The sequence below is a fragment of the Setaria italica genome, chromosome IX (genome assembly GCF_000263155.2).
Source record: "Setaria italica strain Yugu1 chromosome IX, Setaria_italica_v2.0, whole genome shotgun sequence".
In the NCBI taxonomy this organism is placed as follows: domain Eukaryota; kingdom Viridiplantae; phylum Streptophyta; class Magnoliopsida; order Poales; family Poaceae; genus Setaria; species Setaria italica.
The window spans coordinates 4,213,344-4,231,702 of record NC_028458.1 but is presented as its reverse complement, the minus strand read 5'-3'; the positions used below and the strand labels follow the sequence as shown (position 1 = coordinate 4,231,702).

At 46.4% G+C, this 18,359-nt stretch overlaps 3 protein-coding genes and 1 non-coding gene across 4 annotated transcripts; 3 read left to right on the top strand and 1 right to left on the bottom strand.

Annotated features, from left to right (window-relative positions):
• The first annotated feature begins 218 nt into the window (after nucleotides 1-218).
• On the top strand, nucleotides 219-3,792 carry LOC101757015 (uncharacterized protein At1g01500). The gene is made up of 3 exons (XM_004981522.4): nucleotides 219-467; nucleotides 1,012-1,799; nucleotides 3,240-3,792. The coding sequence occupies exons 2-3, from the start codon at nucleotides 1,125-1,127 to the stop codon at nucleotides 3,474-3,476; spliced, it is 912 nt and encodes a 303-aa protein (XP_004981579.1). The 5' UTR covers nucleotides 219-467; nucleotides 1,012-1,124; the 3' UTR covers nucleotides 3,477-3,792.
• A 779-nt stretch (nucleotides 3,793-4,571) lies between these two features.
• On the top strand, nucleotides 4,572-8,756 carry LOC101756602. The gene is made up of 5 exons (XM_004981521.3): nucleotides 4,572-5,062; nucleotides 5,392-5,492; nucleotides 5,587-7,491; nucleotides 7,624-7,744; nucleotides 7,863-8,756. The coding sequence occupies exons 1-5, from the start codon at nucleotides 4,924-4,926 to the stop codon at nucleotides 8,498-8,500; spliced, it is 2,904 nt and encodes a 967-aa protein (XP_004981578.1). The 5' UTR covers nucleotides 4,572-4,923; the 3' UTR covers nucleotides 8,501-8,756.
• A 4,327-nt stretch (nucleotides 8,757-13,083) lies between these two features.
• Nucleotides 13,084-17,220, top strand: LOC101756198 (protein DETOXIFICATION 12). The gene is made up of 7 exons (XM_004981520.4): nucleotides 13,084-13,547; nucleotides 14,489-15,033; nucleotides 15,272-15,358; nucleotides 15,442-15,498; nucleotides 15,590-15,828; nucleotides 15,924-16,129; nucleotides 16,853-17,220. Exons 1-7 carry the CDS (start codon nucleotides 13,239-13,241, stop codon nucleotides 16,907-16,909), a joined length of 1,500 nt encoding a protein of 499 aa, XP_004981577.1. The 5' UTR covers nucleotides 13,084-13,238; the 3' UTR covers nucleotides 16,910-17,220.
• A 427-nt stretch (nucleotides 17,221-17,647) lies between these two features.
• TRNAE-CUC lies at nucleotides 17,648-17,720 on the bottom strand. The gene has a single exon. It is a non-coding gene; the product is annotated as a tRNA-Glu (tRNA).
• Between the last annotated feature and the right edge of the window lie 639 nt (nucleotides 17,721-18,359).

Here is an 18,359-nt window from a genome sequence, read left to right as displayed (position 1 = left end):
GAAAAAATTATTTATTTACAGTTTCTTAGACCAAAATAAATTTTATAGGATTTCAATTATCTTGACAAGATATAAAAAATAAGTGGCCTGAAGCCATGTTATAAACGGAGACAGAGGAAGTGAGGGAAACTTCTGACGGAGATTAAGTGGCTGAAAAAAAATATTTTTATTAAATCTACCCCCTTCAAACAAACTAGATTTTCTTTTAAGAAATACTGTCTCCATCATCCATTGCCGTCCCCCGACCTTGTTCCTCCCCTCGTCCGCGTGCCCCGCATCCCGGCTTCCGGCATCGCCCAACGAACCATTCCGCCTGACCTCGCCGCCGCACGCATCCCGAAGGCTCCTGCGACGGGAGCTCGTCGGCTGGAATTCCGCTCCTGTTGTCGCTGCCCGCTGCCTATTGCGCGCTGCTGCTGCCCCAGGTGCGCCGATCGATCCGGACCTGGGTTGATTCATCCGTCGTGGTAAGGAACCCTTATCGTGCTTGGATCGACTGTTCTAAGAGTCAGCTTGGTCCTGGTCTTCTCTCTTTGATTAGAGCAATAGAATCCAAATCCTTCTCTAATTTCTGGAATGGATACTCTAATTATTGCAGTTCGCTGATTTGGGGATTTCTTTGCTGCGCGGTGGATTGCTAAATCCTGTTTTGTTCTCTAAATTTCTTTGGAGGTTCAGCCCCACGTTAAATCCGCTCCCTTTAGGGATTCGATTAGGAGAATTGATCCTTTTCTGTTCGGATTATGTGTGCGTGGTAGCGATTTGATTGGTCACTATTACTTCTAGATATTGGAACTAGAGTTCTAACTGTTACGTTATGGAGTTAATTATAGTTGCATTTGTTGTCAATTGGTCCCGCTTCCAATACAAGTCTAGCAAAATTTGACATCTTGGTCTGGTGGGTAAATTTGTGGCCAAGTTAGCATGTTTATGTTTGTGTTGCTTCAGTCTAACAAAAGATTCCTTTGTTGATTTCTATTGCACTAAACATTTGCCGTGTTGCTTTTGCAGGTACTAGAATTGAACTGTCCTTGAGGCTGCAGTTAGAGAGGCTCTGGTAGTGTGTCTACATATTTATGTCTGTGTCAATGCGATAAGAATCTGTCTCAATTAGATATAGAAAGATGGGTGACGGGGTGGCTTTTGAGGCGGCGAGGAAGATTATTATGCACCCACTTTATGCGCCCAGGTCTTCACCTTGGCTTGACTTGAAGGTGTTCTACATTAGGGTGAGCAATTGTGTGGTTGATGAGTCTGCACCGGAGCATCTCACGCTCAACCACATCCCTTTGTCGCCTGATACGGTTATTGAGGTGAATGGCCAGCGGAGCAGCATGCACACTGAGTTTATATCCTCGTCACTCAGGAGGGACAGGGTTGACAAAAAGACTGAGGAAGCTACATTTGTGAGCACGGATAATATACGGATGACAGGGAGTGTGAGGTTCCAGGTCTTTGATAAGAATGATCTCTTGCTCACAGGAGATTTGGATTTGTCCAATGCCAATGGAGTAGTTGGGGAATCAAAGAACAGTAGCAAGAAATGGAATATGAAATGTCAATCATCAACATCATGTAATGGCTTCTTGAAGGGAAAACTCTCCACAGGCTCGGAATATGTACAGCCAGTGATTGAAGTTTATGTTGCTGGCACTTTCTCTGGCACACCTATCATATTAACAAAGGCAATCCAGCTTATATCACGGAGGAAGTCTGAAATGAAACTAAAGCTTGATTCCATCCCTGAGAATGAGGCAACTGAACAACAGAAAGAAGAGTCTGCTGAAGACTCTTTGAAGGTACTTACCATCTGTACCGTGACCATTCTCAAATGCTTTTATCCAACTACGATCTCATATGTGCGCTTTTAGCCTGAAGCATACAAACTTTTGTGCTTGAAACTTGGGGGTTCTGAACTATTTTGGCTTTAAGAGACTTTCCCACTTACCGCAGTTATGATTTATGAGACAAATGTGAATTATTCACCACAAGGGAACAGCTATGATGTAACTTGTTTACTGTTAACTTGTTGGTTTAGTCGATTTGACCATGCTCAACCTACATGTGACAAGAAATATTTCTATAAAATTGCTCAATTAACTTTTTTCTGATGTATATATGTGTTGCTATGTTGGTGTTATTTAAGTATAGTTACATATCTCCATATTTGTTTCATTTCTCATGTTGATGCCCACGGGCCACCAAACCACTTTATACATAGCTTCGTGCAAACTTATTCTCCTGAAAGAGAGTTTACCGGATATTGGTATCATGGTTGATTGGCCGTATAGTGCATTTGCTCCTAGAACAATTTTTTTAATAAAAAAGAAACGAAAAACTGAATGTTGTTGCTGTCTTGCTTCATGGTAACTCTTTTACGAGGATGACTTGGAGATAATAGTGAACCTCATAACAGCCATTACATCAGCCTAGTACCTATCTTGCAATGAGACCTTTTGTGAGGTGCACTTGGATTGGTAGGTCCTTCGGTCAATTTGTTTTGGGCAGATTCATGTACATCTGATTGCTGGTCTACAGCTCATCTGATAAAAGGACCGGGGGAAGCAGTTGAATATTCAAAGTGCACGTGCTCTGGCATGCTCATATGCTCATTGGTACTGGGAGCTTAGGTAGCTGATTTCTACTGTACCGCAAGACAGTGTGTCCTATCTCCTATGAGAACATCAAGAGATCAAAATTTGACCATTCCATCACTTTTGATCTTTAGCGAAGGAATCTCATTTGCAAATTTGCAACAATATAATTTTGTCTACTGAAACTCTGCAAATGAGATTAGCAGTAAATGCATACGGATAGAACATGTGAAGAGAGATCATTAGCTGTGCTAAGAAGTTGTCTCATTAGTAGAACAACCAGCTGTACTGTTATTTTTATATGGGAAGATGATTTCTCACAACCAGCTTTACTGTTATTTTTATATGGGAAGATGATTGCTCAATGGAAATTCTCCAGTAAATATGGATATAACAATCAGGGTATTAATGTCCAATGTTAGCAATGAAGATTCTTAGCTCTTCTGCGCAGCATTGAGAAAACGTTCACTGTATTCATGGATATACAGCATTCAGCACATTAATTTACATATAGTTGTGGGCCAGTTCATGGGACGTATTCTTTAAGCTGCTTGGTCCTACATATCCTATGTAAAGCATGATGCATTTATGATTTATGTCACTGCCATATGATAGCGTACTTATCTTTCCTGTTACTTGCTTCAGGTATCAGAATTCCAGGATTCCAAACCAGAGACGGATGTGGATGTTGACTATAACAGTTTGTACTCAAGGCAGGACTTTCTAGAGGGTGAGGACGGTGAGCTTTCATGGTTTAATGCCGGGGTCCGTGTTGGAGTTGGAATCGGCCTTGGCGTTTGTGTGGGTATCGGATTGGGTGTCGGCTTGCTGGTCCGTACATACCAAAGCACCAGTAGGAACTTCAGGCGCCGACTGCCCTGATCGCCAAATGATCCCCATGAATGTAGATTTGTATCTACCTTGGTCTTGTAGGAAGCTAACTGTCCACCTTTCCTGTCCATGCTATAGACATAGATGAGTGCGGCTTTCTGTTCTTCCCTTTCTGCAGTCTCTCTGGGTATCTGATGCTTTCTTGTTTGCAATGCCAATCATTTTTGCTCCTTGAGATGTAAATATGAGTCCAGTCAAAATAATAAGAGTGAAGTCACTTGCTGTTACTGTGAACGTCCAATGGTTCTCTCTGCATTCTGGGATCTTGAATTAAATGTGTTGATGAAGGAACTTAAGTGACCGACAATTTGCTGTGTGGTGTGAGGGTGATGTTGCACCAAAAAAAATTGTGGAAATTTATGTGCCATCTTGTACATAAAACTCGATTAGGTGACCAGTTCATGTTTTTTTGGAGCTTTTTCCAGATTTTGTGCCATCCGTCTCTTGTGGGTGCACCTGCATCGTGTGATCTGTGCTCACCTTTTAGGTTTAGTTTGTCTTCAGAACATATCTTGTGTTGATTTTCTTTTGTCAACCTTTAGTGTGCAAGTTGGTAGTTAGAATTGATTAATGGTGCATCCTGTTTGTAGACCCTGGAGTGAATCTCACATTCTTTTGCTCTATGTTTTGCACCAATGACCGTTCAGAGTCGCGCACAAAGAATTTGGAGTGATTCTTGTAGGCCCCTTGGTACTGAGGCTGTTATAACTGCCCCTATCATACACTGTATTAGCAAGCTCAAACTCTGAAAAAAAATAAGAAAAATATAAAGATCTTTGTACCACAAGACGTAAGCATCTTTCCAAGCTTTTGCAGTACTGAGGAATGCTTGTAAATCACATCTTCATCTATCACCCCTTGATTAGCTCTCTAATATCTCTTTTCTTTCAAGATAATAAAAAATCATAACCTATCCACCTTAAAGGCGTATCAAGAAATATATATAAATACCCATAAAGATGATGTCACAGCAAAGTCCTTTATGGTTTCGACAAATCCACATCATGGTCAAATGAGATCACTCCCACTACCACCTAACCAAAAGCTACTGCTAGGCTACAAGAGAATCCGAACGCAAATGCCACGTCTCTGTTCAACCGGGCTTTGCTTGCGAAGGGGGTGAACTGGGGATGCAACCAGAGGCTCCTGTCAGCAATGGAGGCCGTGGCTTCCAAGGCAATCCTCTCACTCACCCCCAACCGAAAGCATCTAGTGCGAGAGATTGACATGGCGGCTCTCCCCGGACGAGACACCCCACCCTCCGCCTCACCCCGCCGCAGGACTCGGTGAGGTTGAAGACAACGAAAGCCCTGGAACGCCCACGCGCACCAACCCGAGGGAACGCCCCGTTTTGTCACGCACCTAACTGAGAGGTTCATGGTGCAGTGGGGGAGGGGGAGGAGCAGTAGGGCCTCGGTTCCTCCTCCGCGGCGGGGAAATGGCAAAGGTGCCTGATCTCGGCTCCGACTTCGCCCAGAAGCTGCTCAAGGACCTCCGCCGCCGCCGGGAGCGCCTCGGGTTCGAGTCGGCGCCGCCGCCGGCGCAGCGGGGAACTGCGAACACCGCTGCGCCTCGGGGTAAGTTTTGCCTGCTCGCCGGGGCTTTGTCCGTCGGTGTTTGCTTTGCACTGGCATTGTGTTCTTCGCCCTCTTTTTCCTTTTTCGGGAAAGTGGCTGGCACTGTGTTTTTGCTTTTGTTACAGTGTTTTCTCTCTGCAACTAATGTGTGCACTATGCAATCTGTTCCTATTTTTGACGCATCATACTAATCTGAATGTGCTGGAATTTCATTTTTTGGATGTCTGTCGTCAAGATAAATTGCATTTGTTTATTCAGAAGAGCAGCAAGTTCAGATGACAAATTGACAATACGTAGTAGATTATTCAGTATCTGTCCATGTTCTGCAGATGCCTATTCAAATTCTCGGAAACCAATTCAATTTCAGAAGCCACAACAAGCAGCTCCGGCTCCTCGTGTAGGAAGATCAGAAGCTGCAACAAACAGATTAGTAAGCAGCAAAGTCCCAAACGATCATATGTTTATTGTGCTCAATTTTTTACCTCCCATTTCACGATCCTTACCGGTTTCCTCTGCACCTGCAGTACCGGCAAGGCAACAGCTCCATTGCCGGAGGCAGCAAGCCGCGCCGCCATGACGCACCGCCCGTTGCCCACTCGCACGCCATCGTGCCGTTCCAAGGAGGAGGAGGCAGCAAGCGGACGACGCCCGCAGCCAACACCGGCGTCGACATGCAGATGGCGCTGGCCCTCGCGCTCAGCAATAGCGGCAAGCTCCACAACGTCCAGCTCGTGGCGCGTCAGGGCACCGGGGCCTCCATGTTCTTCGGCGAGCCGGACAGGACGACGACGCAGGCGCGCCACCTCCTGACTCCTGGCGCGCACGTCGGCAAGGTGGCGATCGGCGTCCAGAAGCTGAACGACATTCTCATGGCGTACTCCTCCGGTGGCGTGAGGAGAGGATCGGTTGAGATCGGGAAGCAGCTGCTCAGAGGCGCCATGGACTTGGAGGAGTCCCTGAGCATGCTTATGATGCTCCAAGATGCCTCGGATTACATGGAAACCTCAGGGGAAGGCAAGGTTCTGCTGCTGGAGGGGGGCAAGGAGAATTGGAAGAGCTCGACGCCACATTCGACGAGTTCTGCTTCTGCAAGGTTGGTGGAGATCGTTGATGATGATTCAGAGACCGAGCAGGCTGACAATGCAAGGAGCCCATCAGATGCTTTTATGCAGATCGTTCCTCACAGCTTGTCTCAGAATTACAGATCAAACCAAAGCTCACCTTTGCAGTTTACTGCTGTCACAAACAATTCCAAGAGCAATGCTACAAGTGGTGAGAAGGATGATTCAAAGGTGAGGATGCCCAGTCTGATTGCCAAGCTGATGGGGCTGGAGAACCTTCCATCGGCGAAGGCGGTTGCAGAGCGCAAGGGGACAGAGAGGTTTGTAAAGCCTGAAGCAGTGCCAAGAAGGGCGACGGCGAAAAATGCGATGGTTGGCACATTACCAATACGGATTATAGCTTCAGAACGGGTGCCATCCAAAGGACAAAGCAAGAATTTTCAGACAAGGGAGTGGAACATCAGCCTGACAAAGTCTGAAGAACCTGTACTGTCGAATAGGTTTTCACATCTCATGTCTGACAAGCAAACAAGGCAAACTATGAGACAGGTGTTAAGCAAACAGGAAGGCACAGATAGAAGAGCTAGTCTAAGCCAAGTAGTTGATGACAAAATAGTCCATCAGGACATGAAGCTGACTGAAGACAGCAACCAGCAAAAAACAGCCATCAGTGCAGGAAAAAAGATGAATTTCCTTCAAAGATTTAGGAAGAATGCAAAGAACAAACCAGTCACAGAAGAGAAAGACATTGTTCAAGAAAATAAACAAAATCTCGGAAAGAAGCAAACCATAAGCATAAAACAGAGAGACAGTGAGGTGAAGCCAAGGAGGACAAGGGAGAAGTTTAACAAGGAGAACCTTGCCACTCCTGAAAGCAAGGCTCAAGGAAAGAATGGAAAGACTGCCAAGACAGATAAAATGAGAAGGCAACCACAAAGTAAGCTGACAGATAAACACATCATGGACATCATGGAAAAGAAGGTGCAGAGTTATAGTCGAACGACACAGAGTGAAACAGCCAGTCAAAATTATCGCCGAACAAAAAGTGAAACAGCCAGTCAGAATCTAGAACACAAGAGGCCACTGAGATCCGAACCAAAGCGTACGAAAGAGAAGTTTGAATATATTGCAATGACAGAACTGAAGAATGCAGAGGAGACAAAAGTAGATGATACTGGGGCTCCGAAACCGTTGGACAACACTCCCAGTGATGATGGTGTATTCAAACAATCCACGGTAGAGATGAAAGATAGCAACAGTACTAGTGGGATTTCAGCAGACCAATCTGAAAAGCAATTCACTGAAGAAATCAATGATCCAATCACTACTGTTGAACAGACCACTGCTGATTCAATTGCTGAGGAAAATGTAAGTTTGATGAATTGGAGCATTTTGCATGAATTACTGCAAAAAGAATTTTTACAAAAGTTTATTTAGGGTAATTATTACGGAAGTATTGCATCTGCTGATGATGTTTATTTTGCTGGTCCAAACATGCAGGATGCTAGAGTTGATCACACATCCAGTGAGACTACACAGATACTAGAAACTATTTCTGAGGGAGAGCTGCAGGAGCAACAACTGCAACAAATGACAGAAGTGCATGATCAATCAAGAAATGGTATGCATACTCTTGATTTGTAACTAGAACCAGTTGTTTACTTTATAGTAATTGAAAGAATTTCAGAGCAATCTACATGCCTGAACCAGCATTGGACAACCTTATTCTTTTATTGCAGGTTTGGATCATATCATGAAGCCCGATAACCTGACAGATTCGAAAAATCACAAGATGATTGTTGTTTCATGTGATTCATTCACAGAGAACCAACTCTTGCTTACGGAAATGTTGCTGAAGGATCCCTACTTACTTGAAACTGCCAAGGCGATAACTGGATTCCATGCTCCAGTCAGTGCTATCCATGTTAACACAGGGAAGTGGTTAGACAAAGGAAACGAGGTTCTTTCAGACGTAGGACGGGAAGTAATCAGAAGGAAAGGTAAACGAACTGAGGCGATGGTCGACGTTAGCACGACGCGCACTGCTAACCTGAAACTACAGACTCTGAGTGATCTTATCAGAGAATTGGACGGCGATATTCAGTCTCTGAACATCCCCAGGAAACTGCATCAACAGAGTGACAATAGCACAGCTGAAAACTTGAAAATGGTACTCCTCAGTGACATTGAACATACACATTCTGATGCTAACTCAGTGTGGGACTTTGGTTGGAACCGTCTGCGGGACCTGCCAATCGAGAAGAATGAAGTTGTCAAGGATTTAGAGAAGAACATATTGGGTGGCATCATCACTGATGTAGCAAGGGAGCTTATTGATGTATCGTTACGCCATGGGTGCTGTGCATGTGAGGCTTGACTAACTGTGTGAGGCTTGACTAACTGGGAAGTGTTGCAAACTTAGGCTAGTTCTGAATATGTATGTAGGTTTTCCTGTGGAAACAACTTTTATGAGTTTCTGTATATAAAAGAAAAGAGGGTGCGTGCGCGCGTGTTCTTTGCCAGTATTCAAATAAATAAGATATTCTAGTATCTGATTGTAATTTTCGCGTTCGTGTGCTGCTAAATAGGTTTCTACTAATGACTGTAAGCAGCAACTCTCTGTTTTCATTGTACATACCTCCAGATTTTGTGCTGTATTGTGACATCACAATCAAAATTCTTCGGTGTCTAACAAATTAATTCCAGCGTAACGAAACGGGAAGATAGCATAAGAATTGGGATTGGACACTGATACCAGCCTCTTGGTCTTCCTCGGATGGACTAGTTGCACTTTGAATACAGTTTACTGTAACTGGGAACTTGAGAGGAACAAAGCAGAGTTGCGCAAACATCGACGGAAAATGGAGACGTTTCTTCAAGATGAGCGTTTGCTGGTGGTCGGCAACCAGGGAGAGATCCCCCCTGCTACGTTTTTGCAATTGCACATGCCACATGCGCACTCGCGGGCGCGGCCTCCCGGGCTCCGAGCGCGTGTCGAACTCCTCGTGCGCCCGCCCGAGTCCGAGCCCAGACACTCCGTATAACCACAAACGCCCACCACCAAAATCCATGCAAGCTTTGCACGAGCATACTTGACCGAACGTGACGGCCATGTCGTCCGCCAAGCTCCGCCGACGTGAGTGCCGAGCAGGCAACGGCACAACGACCGCGGCGGCATCACCGCTGCCCCCGCCGCCGCCGCCCATCCCGCTCGACCCACTCCTCGAGATCCTGGCGCGCACGGACGCGACCACGGTCGTCCGCTGCGCCGCGACCTCCAAGCCCGTCCGCCGCGCCATCGCCGGCCCGGACTTCCGCCACGCCATCACCGCCCGCCGCGCCACGGACGGCGGCGGCGGCTTCGACCCCTCCCTCCTCCTCGGCTTCTCCTGCGTGCACCGCGGGTCCTGCACCGACGACCCCGCTCGTGTCGCGCAGCAGGCGCTCCGCGGAAACCGCCTCCGCTTCGACGCCGGCCTCCTGGAGGCGTTCGAACCCGTGGCCGCGCGCGGCGGCCTCGTCGTCCTCCGCCAGCGGGAGGCAGCCAGCGCCCCCAAGCTGCGCGTCTGCAATAGCCTCACCGGCGACACGACCTGCCTGCCTCCTGCGGCCGTGCAGGACGAGTACCCGCCGGCGTTGGTCGCGGTCGGAGACGCCGGCCGCTCCTTCGAGCTGCTCATCGCCGACCGGTGCCTGCGAACGCAGACCTTCTCGTCCAAGGAAGGCAAATGGCGAGCCGTCGTCGACACCCGCCTCCTGCCGCGCCATTGCTACGACGTTCCGTCCGGCAATGGCGCCCACCCCGTCGTCCTCGGAGCCGGCACCATCATCCACTGGCTGTGCCACAGATGCCTCGACCCCGGCGTCAAGGTCCTGGACACCGGCACAGGGCAGGCGACGCAGATCGAGCTGCCCCCGGACTACCTCACCAGGGTGAGGTACTCCCAGCGCCTCGACACGGGGTTCCTCCTGGCCGCGTCGCCGGACGGAAGGCTGGGCTGCTGGTCCCGGAGGCCGGCGCCATAGCGATGTGGACCCTGGCGGAGGACGACGGCTCGGCGAGGTGGACCCGGCAGGTGGTGATCCGGAGGCAGGCCATCGCCAGGGCGGCCATGGAGGGCCCGAGCTACTCGGTGCGGTTCCTGGGGTTCGGGGAGAGGAGCGGCGCCGTGATGCTGCAGATGGAGGGGGTTGGGCTCGTCCAGCTCGACCTGGGATCGAAGGAGGCCGTCGTCCTCGGCCACGAGTTCAAGCAAATCGGCCAGACTGACCTGTTTCAGCTGTGCTTGCATGAGACCGATTTGTGTTCGTTGCTCCAATCCATGAAACCTTTCTGATGAATTCGTTGATGGCCAACCTGTTTATTTTTTGCTTTGTACTATGCGCTAATAAAGCTGTCTGCTGCATGACTTCAAGAACTACGAAGTGTATCATGGCGGCTCCAATAGTCTAGCTCAAAGCTCTAGCTCAATCAATTTTTTACTAGTTGAACAGTTTAATAAGTATACGTGGAGTGCAGAAACAACTCTCTCACAGTGACGATATTCAAATCTATCTTGTACGTAGAATCACATCAACAGGAGAATGAGCTATCAAATGACTTATATCATTGGAGACGTCATAGCAATAAGGGCTCGTTTGGTGCCGCTCCATCTGCCTCCGGCTCTTGCACTGTGCATGGCAGGGGTGTGAGAGAAGCTGGAGCCAGTGAAGCCAAAATTTGTGGCTCCACCAGCTCTTTACTGGTCTGTGAGGGGGAGAAGGAGGGGAGAGAAAACCGGCTTCCGTGAACAGTGTAGCTAAATATAAACAGTGACGTATGGTGGAGCTAGAAGTGGCGGGAGCTTCACCGAACTAGCCCAGATATGGTTGTTACGTTCGTCGAAGGGACAGAATGTTAATAGCAATAAAGACGTCAAGCTGTCAAGTACTCAAGTTGTTCAGCCCCCTGCCGCCATCATGTCTGATGCACTGGAGCACACGGAGAATGTTACTTTGAATCTTTGATCGCTTCCTTAAAAAAAAAACTTTGATCACTGTGAAAGATACGAGCGTGTTCAAACCTTTCCTCTGACTATTTTTACTATTTTTTTAACTAAGGAATAGCGCTGATTCATTTAAGAAGGAAAAACTTTAAAATTACAGCAGTTACAATATTACATAAATAAATGGTTTCCCTGAACTCTAACTAGCATTAATAAAAGAGGATACACTAGTCCAATTCAGGGCTACCACACGCACTATGACGCTAATTTGTCTTCCTTGTCATGGTCAACATCTGCGTCGGTTGCTGGCTTCTTCCTTCGAACACTCGGTGATTTCTCTCCTTCCAAATATTCCAAGCAATGAACATTGGATAGACCGCCACTGATCTTCTTTCTTCTTAGTATGCGGTGCCAAGGATCGCTGCCACCGGTGTTCAGCATCAGCCACGTCTCCCTACGCCACTTACCTTTCCTCTGACTGGCCGGGATGAAAATTCGCAAGTGACCACTGGCTGCTGCTTGACGCCGCAGCAATTGAAATTCACAAGTTGAAGATCCTTCATTCTATACGGGATACCTGCTACAGTTTGTTTTTAAGTTTATGAAAGATGACACAGTTGGATAAATTAAATAATGCTGGCACAGGCGTGCAGGTGCAGCAGCAGCCGGCTTCTTATGTTCAGAATCCTTTTTTGAACATGCACGGTTTTGATCGCCATTCGCCAATACTCAGCTTTGACCCCGACAAGACCTGACACCAAACCCCCTCACACGTCCACGTTTTCCACGCGTGTCCTGTTTTTTCCATTAGGTGAGTCAGCCTAGCCTCTGAATGCAGCCACCAAATCTCGAGAGTTGGAGGAGCCGGCCGGGCGGTCAGATTATTGGAAATTCGCCGGGTAGAAATTAAACAAACGCTGCTGCCGCAAAATACAGAAATCATGAGATGAGCAAGGCCATTTCGTTAATTTCTAATTTTCTAGACAAGAGAAACACGTTGCATTTGAAATTTCTAATTAAAATAGCCTGATGATGGACTAATTAACTAATCCTCCGTGGAGTTGGGCTGCTGGTAATTAAATAACCACATGTTGACCGCCATGCGGGCGTATGGGCTTGTGGACCTAGTCAGTGCTGCGTACAGGTGTCCACACGTGATATTCATAGTTCGTTAGACGAAGAAGATGGAAGACCAATCAAATGCATGTTCAACTGTTTAGGCGGCTGCTGTCTGAAATAACAGAAAAGATAGTTTATACAAAGGCTTTAAAATATATGGTACGAGCTGTAGTAGCTACTCTTAATCGTGTCCATGCCCACGTACTTGCCGCCAATGGCACTAGATTAGTCCCACTGATGCCAAGTGACCATATTGATCTCCGTGTAGTTTACTATAGTTGGAGACTTCGAGATCAGCTAATTAGGCCAGTTACTAGTAGATTTCTAGAGTTTTAATCTCCCAGCTCAATTTTACCTGTAATTAACATAAGTACACAATATGATTACAAAACTAATTTCAATATAAATGTACTCGTATGATTTTTAAATGCTCAAATGTAATAATTATACATTATGCGCAAAGTTTTACGGCCCAAAAAATGTTGGAAAAAAAAATCATTACTGAAGGGCTTGACAATCTGAACAGGCAAAGACTCGTCTAGCAACGTCGAGTCGTCGACTAGCACCCATCAGCGTCAATCAAACGTCATTTTTTGCTGGCAGAAAAGAGAAAAATACAAGCGCCGTGTAGCACAGCAAACTAGTGGTAGCTGCTTGCACTGTTCACTCAGCCACGCACGGTCACGCTGCCACGCATTTCTCTGCCGCTGCTGCTGCGGGCACACTGCAGAACCACAGCGTCCTCCCAAAGGGTCCCGTTCCGTCAGCAGCATGTGCCATCGAAGCCTCGTAGCCACCCCACCACCGTCGGCTTCAGCTCCATTTTCCACGGCCTCCCCTCCGCTGTTTTGCTTTTAATAATCTATATAAACCCTCCGCTGGTCGTCTCGTCTCCGCCGCGATTCCACCAGACAAGAGAGACCAAACAAACTTGGCATCCGCTTCGGCTGCGGCGGTGCCCGGGTCCCCGGGGCACGGTACGGCGGGAGGAGGAAGAGGAGCCACCGACCGATGGGCTCTTCCGAGGCCCCGCTGCTGATCCCGCACCCGGCGGGCAAGGAGGACGCGGAGGCGGAGGGAGGGAAGAGTTGCTTGTGGTGGCGGCGATGCGGCGGCGCTTGTTCGGAAGGGTGGTGGGGCGAGGCGACGGCGGAGGCCGGCCGGCTGGCGTCGCTGGCGGCGCCCATGATCGCGGTGGCGCTGCTGCAGCTCACGATGCAGCTCATCTCCACCATCATGGTCGGGCACCTCGGCGAGGTGCCGCTCGCCGGCGCCGCCATCGCCAACTCGCTCACCAACGTATCGGGATTCAGCGTCCTCGTAAGCCCAATTAACCCCTCCCCACCTTTTTTTTTGTTTTATTTACTTTTTTTATTTATTAAGAAGAGACGCGAGCTCGACGACTCGGCCACCCGCTACAGGATTTGGACCGGTCTGTGTGCTGCTTGCTTGTGATCACAGCTTCCCCAGTTGCCCTGATAGGAATCAGGATAGGAACGTGTGGCACTGTGGCCGGCCGGTGCAGTTAGTCTAGTGGCCTTGTCGGCGTGCGGCCGGCGCCGGCGAAGTGTTCGTGGGAATGCGCGGTCGTGTTTGCTTCTTGATAGTATTTGATGATGACCACAGATCGAATCACATCATCTCCGCTCTGACCAGAGGCACTGGTAGGAGTGAGGGAAGAACTTCGTCAAAAGGCACGCAGAGCGTGATGATGACCAAAAGTTACTCAATCTCGTTGCATTACTTATTAGTTATATAAGCTAAAGTAAGATGCATCAGTTACATGGGCTCCATCCACTCCTTTAGGAAGACTGAGCACTAAGTGGGTTGGAAGTACAAGTCTAAACTTGGAAACATGGAAACAGCAGAAAGTGGTCAAACAGGAGGGCTAAACTTGATCAAAGTTAAAGAAGTTTGACTTAGGACAAACATAAATGAACCTAGAGAGTATATTTTTACGAACTTGATGTGAGTTGGGAGCTTGATCAGATGGTAATTGTATCACAAACAGTTTTGCTTTCAAGTCCTTTTTAGTTTTTAGCCCTCAAATTGTAGCAATGCTCTTCCTCCATACCCTTCTCAAACTACAAAACCCCATCTTCGGATAGATAGAATAACCAATTTGAAGACCTGGCTGACAAAAAAAACTAATCAGATAATGATTGCTTCCGTACTTTATCCTGGTTGCTTGGTTTCTATTTATGCCATGTATTATTTATATTTTCGTTGCTTCATTCTGATACATTTGTACTTTTGATTAGATGGGACTGGCATGCGGATTGGAAACTATTTGTGGGCAGGCCTACGGGGCAGAACAGTACCATAAGCTAGCTTTATTTACCTACAGGTCTATAACTGTACTCCTTATTGTGAGTGTGCCCATCGCCATTTTATGGGTTTTCATCCCGGACATACTTCCTTTCATAGGTCAGGATCCACTAATAGCAAGTGAGGCTGGGAGGTATGCCTTGTGGCTTATCCCTGGTTTATTCGCCTTCAGTGTGGCTCAATGCCTTTCAAAGTTCCTCCAGTCTCAGAGCTTAATTTTTCCCATGGTTCTGAGCTCCTTGACAACACTCACTCTCTTCATTCCTTTGTGCTGGTTCATGGTTTACAAAGTTGGGATGGGTAATGCTGGAGCTGCTTTAGCAGTCAGCATCTGTGATTGGGTTGAGGTCACAGTCCTTGGTCTTTATATTAAGTTCTCACCTTCTTGTGAGAAAACTCGTGCTGCACCCACGTGGGAAACTTTTCAAGGAATTGGCAATTTCATGCGGTTGGCTGTACCTTCGGCTCTTATGATTTGGTAAGGAAATGTTACTCTCCTATTTCCATATAGATGATGCCTTTGTTTGACATTTCCACAGTTTGGACTGCAAATCCTGTTCAATTTTCTTCGGGAATGTGACATGCACATACTTCATTAAGAAGTCCCATCTCTTATCCATAACCTTTGAATTTTCTACATGCACTTAGGGTGACCTAAAAAATATTTTTGAACTCGAAATCTTTTGGTGAGAATTAATCAATTTTCTTGCCTACAGTCTTGAATGGTGGTCATATGAGCTGCTTGTTCTGCTTTCTGGGATCTTACCAAATCCAGCGCTTGAAACTTCTGTGCTCTCTATATGGTAGGGATAACTGTAACTATGAAGCTATTTAATCATGTGCTACAAAGCCTACTAAATTAATGTCCTATTTGAATTTTGAACAGCATATCTACAGTAGTATTGGTGTACAATCTCCCATATGGCATTGGAACAGCTGCAAGGTAGGACCAAGCATATGTTGTTATCATCATTCATCAAATCATATCGCTTTCTACAATCGATGACATAATATCTGCTGTTTCCATGTTTCAGCGTGCGTGTATCAAATGAGCTAGGTGCAGGGAACCCAGATGGCGCCCGCCTAGTAGTAGTTGTCGCCTTATCCATTATAATTTGCACCGCAGTTCTGGTGAGCGTAACTCTTCTATCGTTGCGCCATTTCATCGGAATTGCTTTCAGCAACGAGGAAGAGGTTGTAAATTATGTCACCAGAATGGTGCCATTGCTTTCCATTTCAGTTCTTACTGACAACCTCCAAGGAGTCCTTTCAGGTATCTACTTCTGCCCTCCATGAACAATAATCTATTATCAGTTGCACTGTATAAACAATTGAACTAAGGTCTGGTTCAATTTTTTTTCCCATCAGGTATTTCTAGAGGCTGTGGATGGCAGCATTTAGGTGCCTATGTTAACCTGGGCGCATTCTATCTTGTTGGCATTCCTGTGGCGCTTGTTCTCGGTTTTGCATTGCATCTAGGAGGAGCTGGGTTCTGGATTGGCATGATAGCTGGTGGAGCTACGCAGGTCACTCTCCTATCAGTGATCACTGCAATGACAAACTGGGGGAAGATGGTAGGTTCTCCTTTCCTTTCTGATAATTGTTGCTTCTCTCTATTCCCTTAGCCTTGGGTGATGAAAAGGAGTACTCAATATGGCTAGGGATAGAGACCCTGTTTCTGAAAAGAAAATTTGCTAGATAATTATTTTCCCTCAACATTTTTTGAAACCAGGCAATTTGAAACCTGGTTGCACAATTTCTGAAAAAAATGGTGCAAAAGTTTGAACATAGTTTTACAAATTTTGGAACATGTTAAAATTAATGAAATCTAGTTCAGTAATTTTGCTAATATTGTCAATTATATCAGAAAACTAGTTAAATATTTTTTTAAAGTATTCAAATAATTTTCTAGTTTTTGTTCACTAAACTTAGCATTTAGTGAATGTTCACCAGTTAGTAATCCCCCAAAACAAAAGAATTGCCCTAAAAGTTCATCCACTTTGGTTTGGGCTATAAAGTATTTCAATATATTGTAAAGTTCAAATAAAGTGTTGCTGAGGTCGTATTGGTATTTGAGGTTTAGAATATATTTACATATATTAATCACATTCTGAAATCCAACGGGAAGGGTTTAGAACTTTTGAACAAGTAGTTATTCACGACTATATTTTTTGAGTATTTCACTCGGCAAAACCAAACTCCAATTGAAATGAAACTTGTGACACATAAGTAACATCGTCATATTTCCATAATCTAAATATATGTTCTTATTACTTGTTTTGCTTTGTTATTTGCAGGCTGACAATGCTAGGGATAGAGTATTTGAGGAAAGTCTTCCAACACAGGCATATTGATCACATGGACTTAAGAGTCATACCCAAAAATTTCCAGCGTCCTAGGTGATCTTTTTTTTTGAAAGAGGTGTTCATGTTCCACGGATATGTAAAAATAGTGTTATTTTGATATTTACTCTACACTAGCTAACTCGATTCACGAGGAAACAGCTCGTAGCGTGGTGGACTGGTGGTGAAAGCGTGATGTTATGACTTTTACCTAAAAAAAAAATTAAAATCCAGTTTCTGGTGTCCACGGTTTGCAAATTTGTACACGGGTGCTTCTATTGGTTCTATTTGTACAAGGGATCTGTGTGCGAGTATGGTGCTCATTCGTGTGGGTTGTCTTTGTTATTGGAAAGCTAACTCAACCCATTTAAACCATCTTAACGTGTATAAGGCTAGGGAGAGTCCAAAAATGTTGTTTGAAAAGATTCGGTGGACTAGTTGGATTTTCTGTATGAGAACAAACGTCCATATGGTTAGCTCATGTTCGTATACAAGTTCACCATCTCTCATCGACAAGTTAGCTCGTTATGAGACGCTCAACAAGGCTAGTAAATGAGATGTAACCCGTGACACTCCTTTATGACCACCACGTCTCAACAAGCGCGCGCGGCAATTGCTGTAAATCGGCTGCAGTTCAGATTCCATTCCAAGAAGCTGAAAGTTCTTTCACTGAACCTGGCTGCCTCTAGCTAAAATCAGCTATACAAAATGCAGATTACTGCTTAGAAAAAAATAAACGAAAAAAAAAAGTTCCGTTGCCGGGACTCGAACCCGGGTCTCTCGGGTGAGAGCCGAGTATCCTAACCAGCTAGACTACAACGGATCCTACCCAAACTCTGAAATTATTGTATTCAATCCTTTATTATGGTGAAGAACGCCACCTAGACTACATCAGGTAATGGCACCGTTTGTCAACCTGATCGATGTTTTAGACTCTCAAGCATGACACCAGATGCTGGAACTATGCCTTCGGCCGGCCTTCACGGTAGCTGAAACCTCCATTAAGCAGAGACAGACAGTTTTTGTCTGCAGTAATTTAAGGAAGACAGTTTGGTTGGTGGAAAACTGACCAATTGGAGTAGGTCGTAACGAATGAACTGAAACTGATGAACCCAGAGGCCCGATCGAGCTCTGTTTCCTGTCGTAGATCGAATTCGTTCCGACAAGTTTTTGGTTTATTTAGATCGCATTGACAGAGCACCGTTCCGACAAGCCTGATTCAGAGAGCACTTTCCTGCAGCGGATGCAGTCATTCTCATCACCGTGCGTGCAGCCGCCCGCCACCTCCGACGCAAACACTCTGCAACCCAGCCACCGTCCGCCGGCTCCCCGAGAACGTCCACCACCATCCACTTCTCTCCGTCCATCCCTGTGCATCTCGAAGCGGCGACGCCTGCGCGCGGCGTCCCACGGCGTGCGTCTTGCTGTGCTCAGAGTCAGGTCGAGCACACGCCGTGCTGTT

Bases quoted from the DNA above. Each gene is read 5' to 3' on its own strand.
- LOC101756198 (XM_004981520.4), top strand. From the start codon at position 13,239: ATGGGCTCTTCCGAGGCCCCGCTGCTGATCCCGCACCCGGCGGGCAAG. The intron at 15,034-15,271 runs GTAAGGAAATGT...TCTTGCCTACAG, and splicing joins CCTTCGGCTCTTATGATTTG to TCTTGAATGGTGGTCATATG. The intron at 16,130-16,852 runs GTAGGTTCTCCT...TGTTATTTGCAG, and splicing joins TGACAAACTGGGGGAAGATG to GCTGACAATGCTAGGGATAG.
- LOC101756602 (XM_004981521.3), top strand. From the start codon at position 4,924: ATGGCAAAGGTGCCTGATCTCGGCTCCGACTTCGCCCAGAAGCTGCTC. The intron at 5,063-5,391 runs GTAAGTTTTGCC...CATGTTCTGCAG, and splicing joins GAACACCGCTGCGCCTCGGG to ATGCCTATTCAAATTCTCGG. The intron at 5,493-5,586 runs GTAAGCAGCAAA...CTGCACCTGCAG, and splicing joins AAGCTGCAACAAACAGATTA to TACCGGCAAGGCAACAGCTC.
- LOC101757015 (XM_004981522.4), top strand. From the start codon at position 1,125: ATGGGTGACGGGGTGGCTTTTGAGGCGGCGAGGAAGATTATTATGCAC. The intron at 1,800-3,239 runs GTACTTACCATC...TACTTGCTTCAG, and splicing joins CTGCTGAAGACTCTTTGAAG to GTATCAGAATTCCAGGATTC.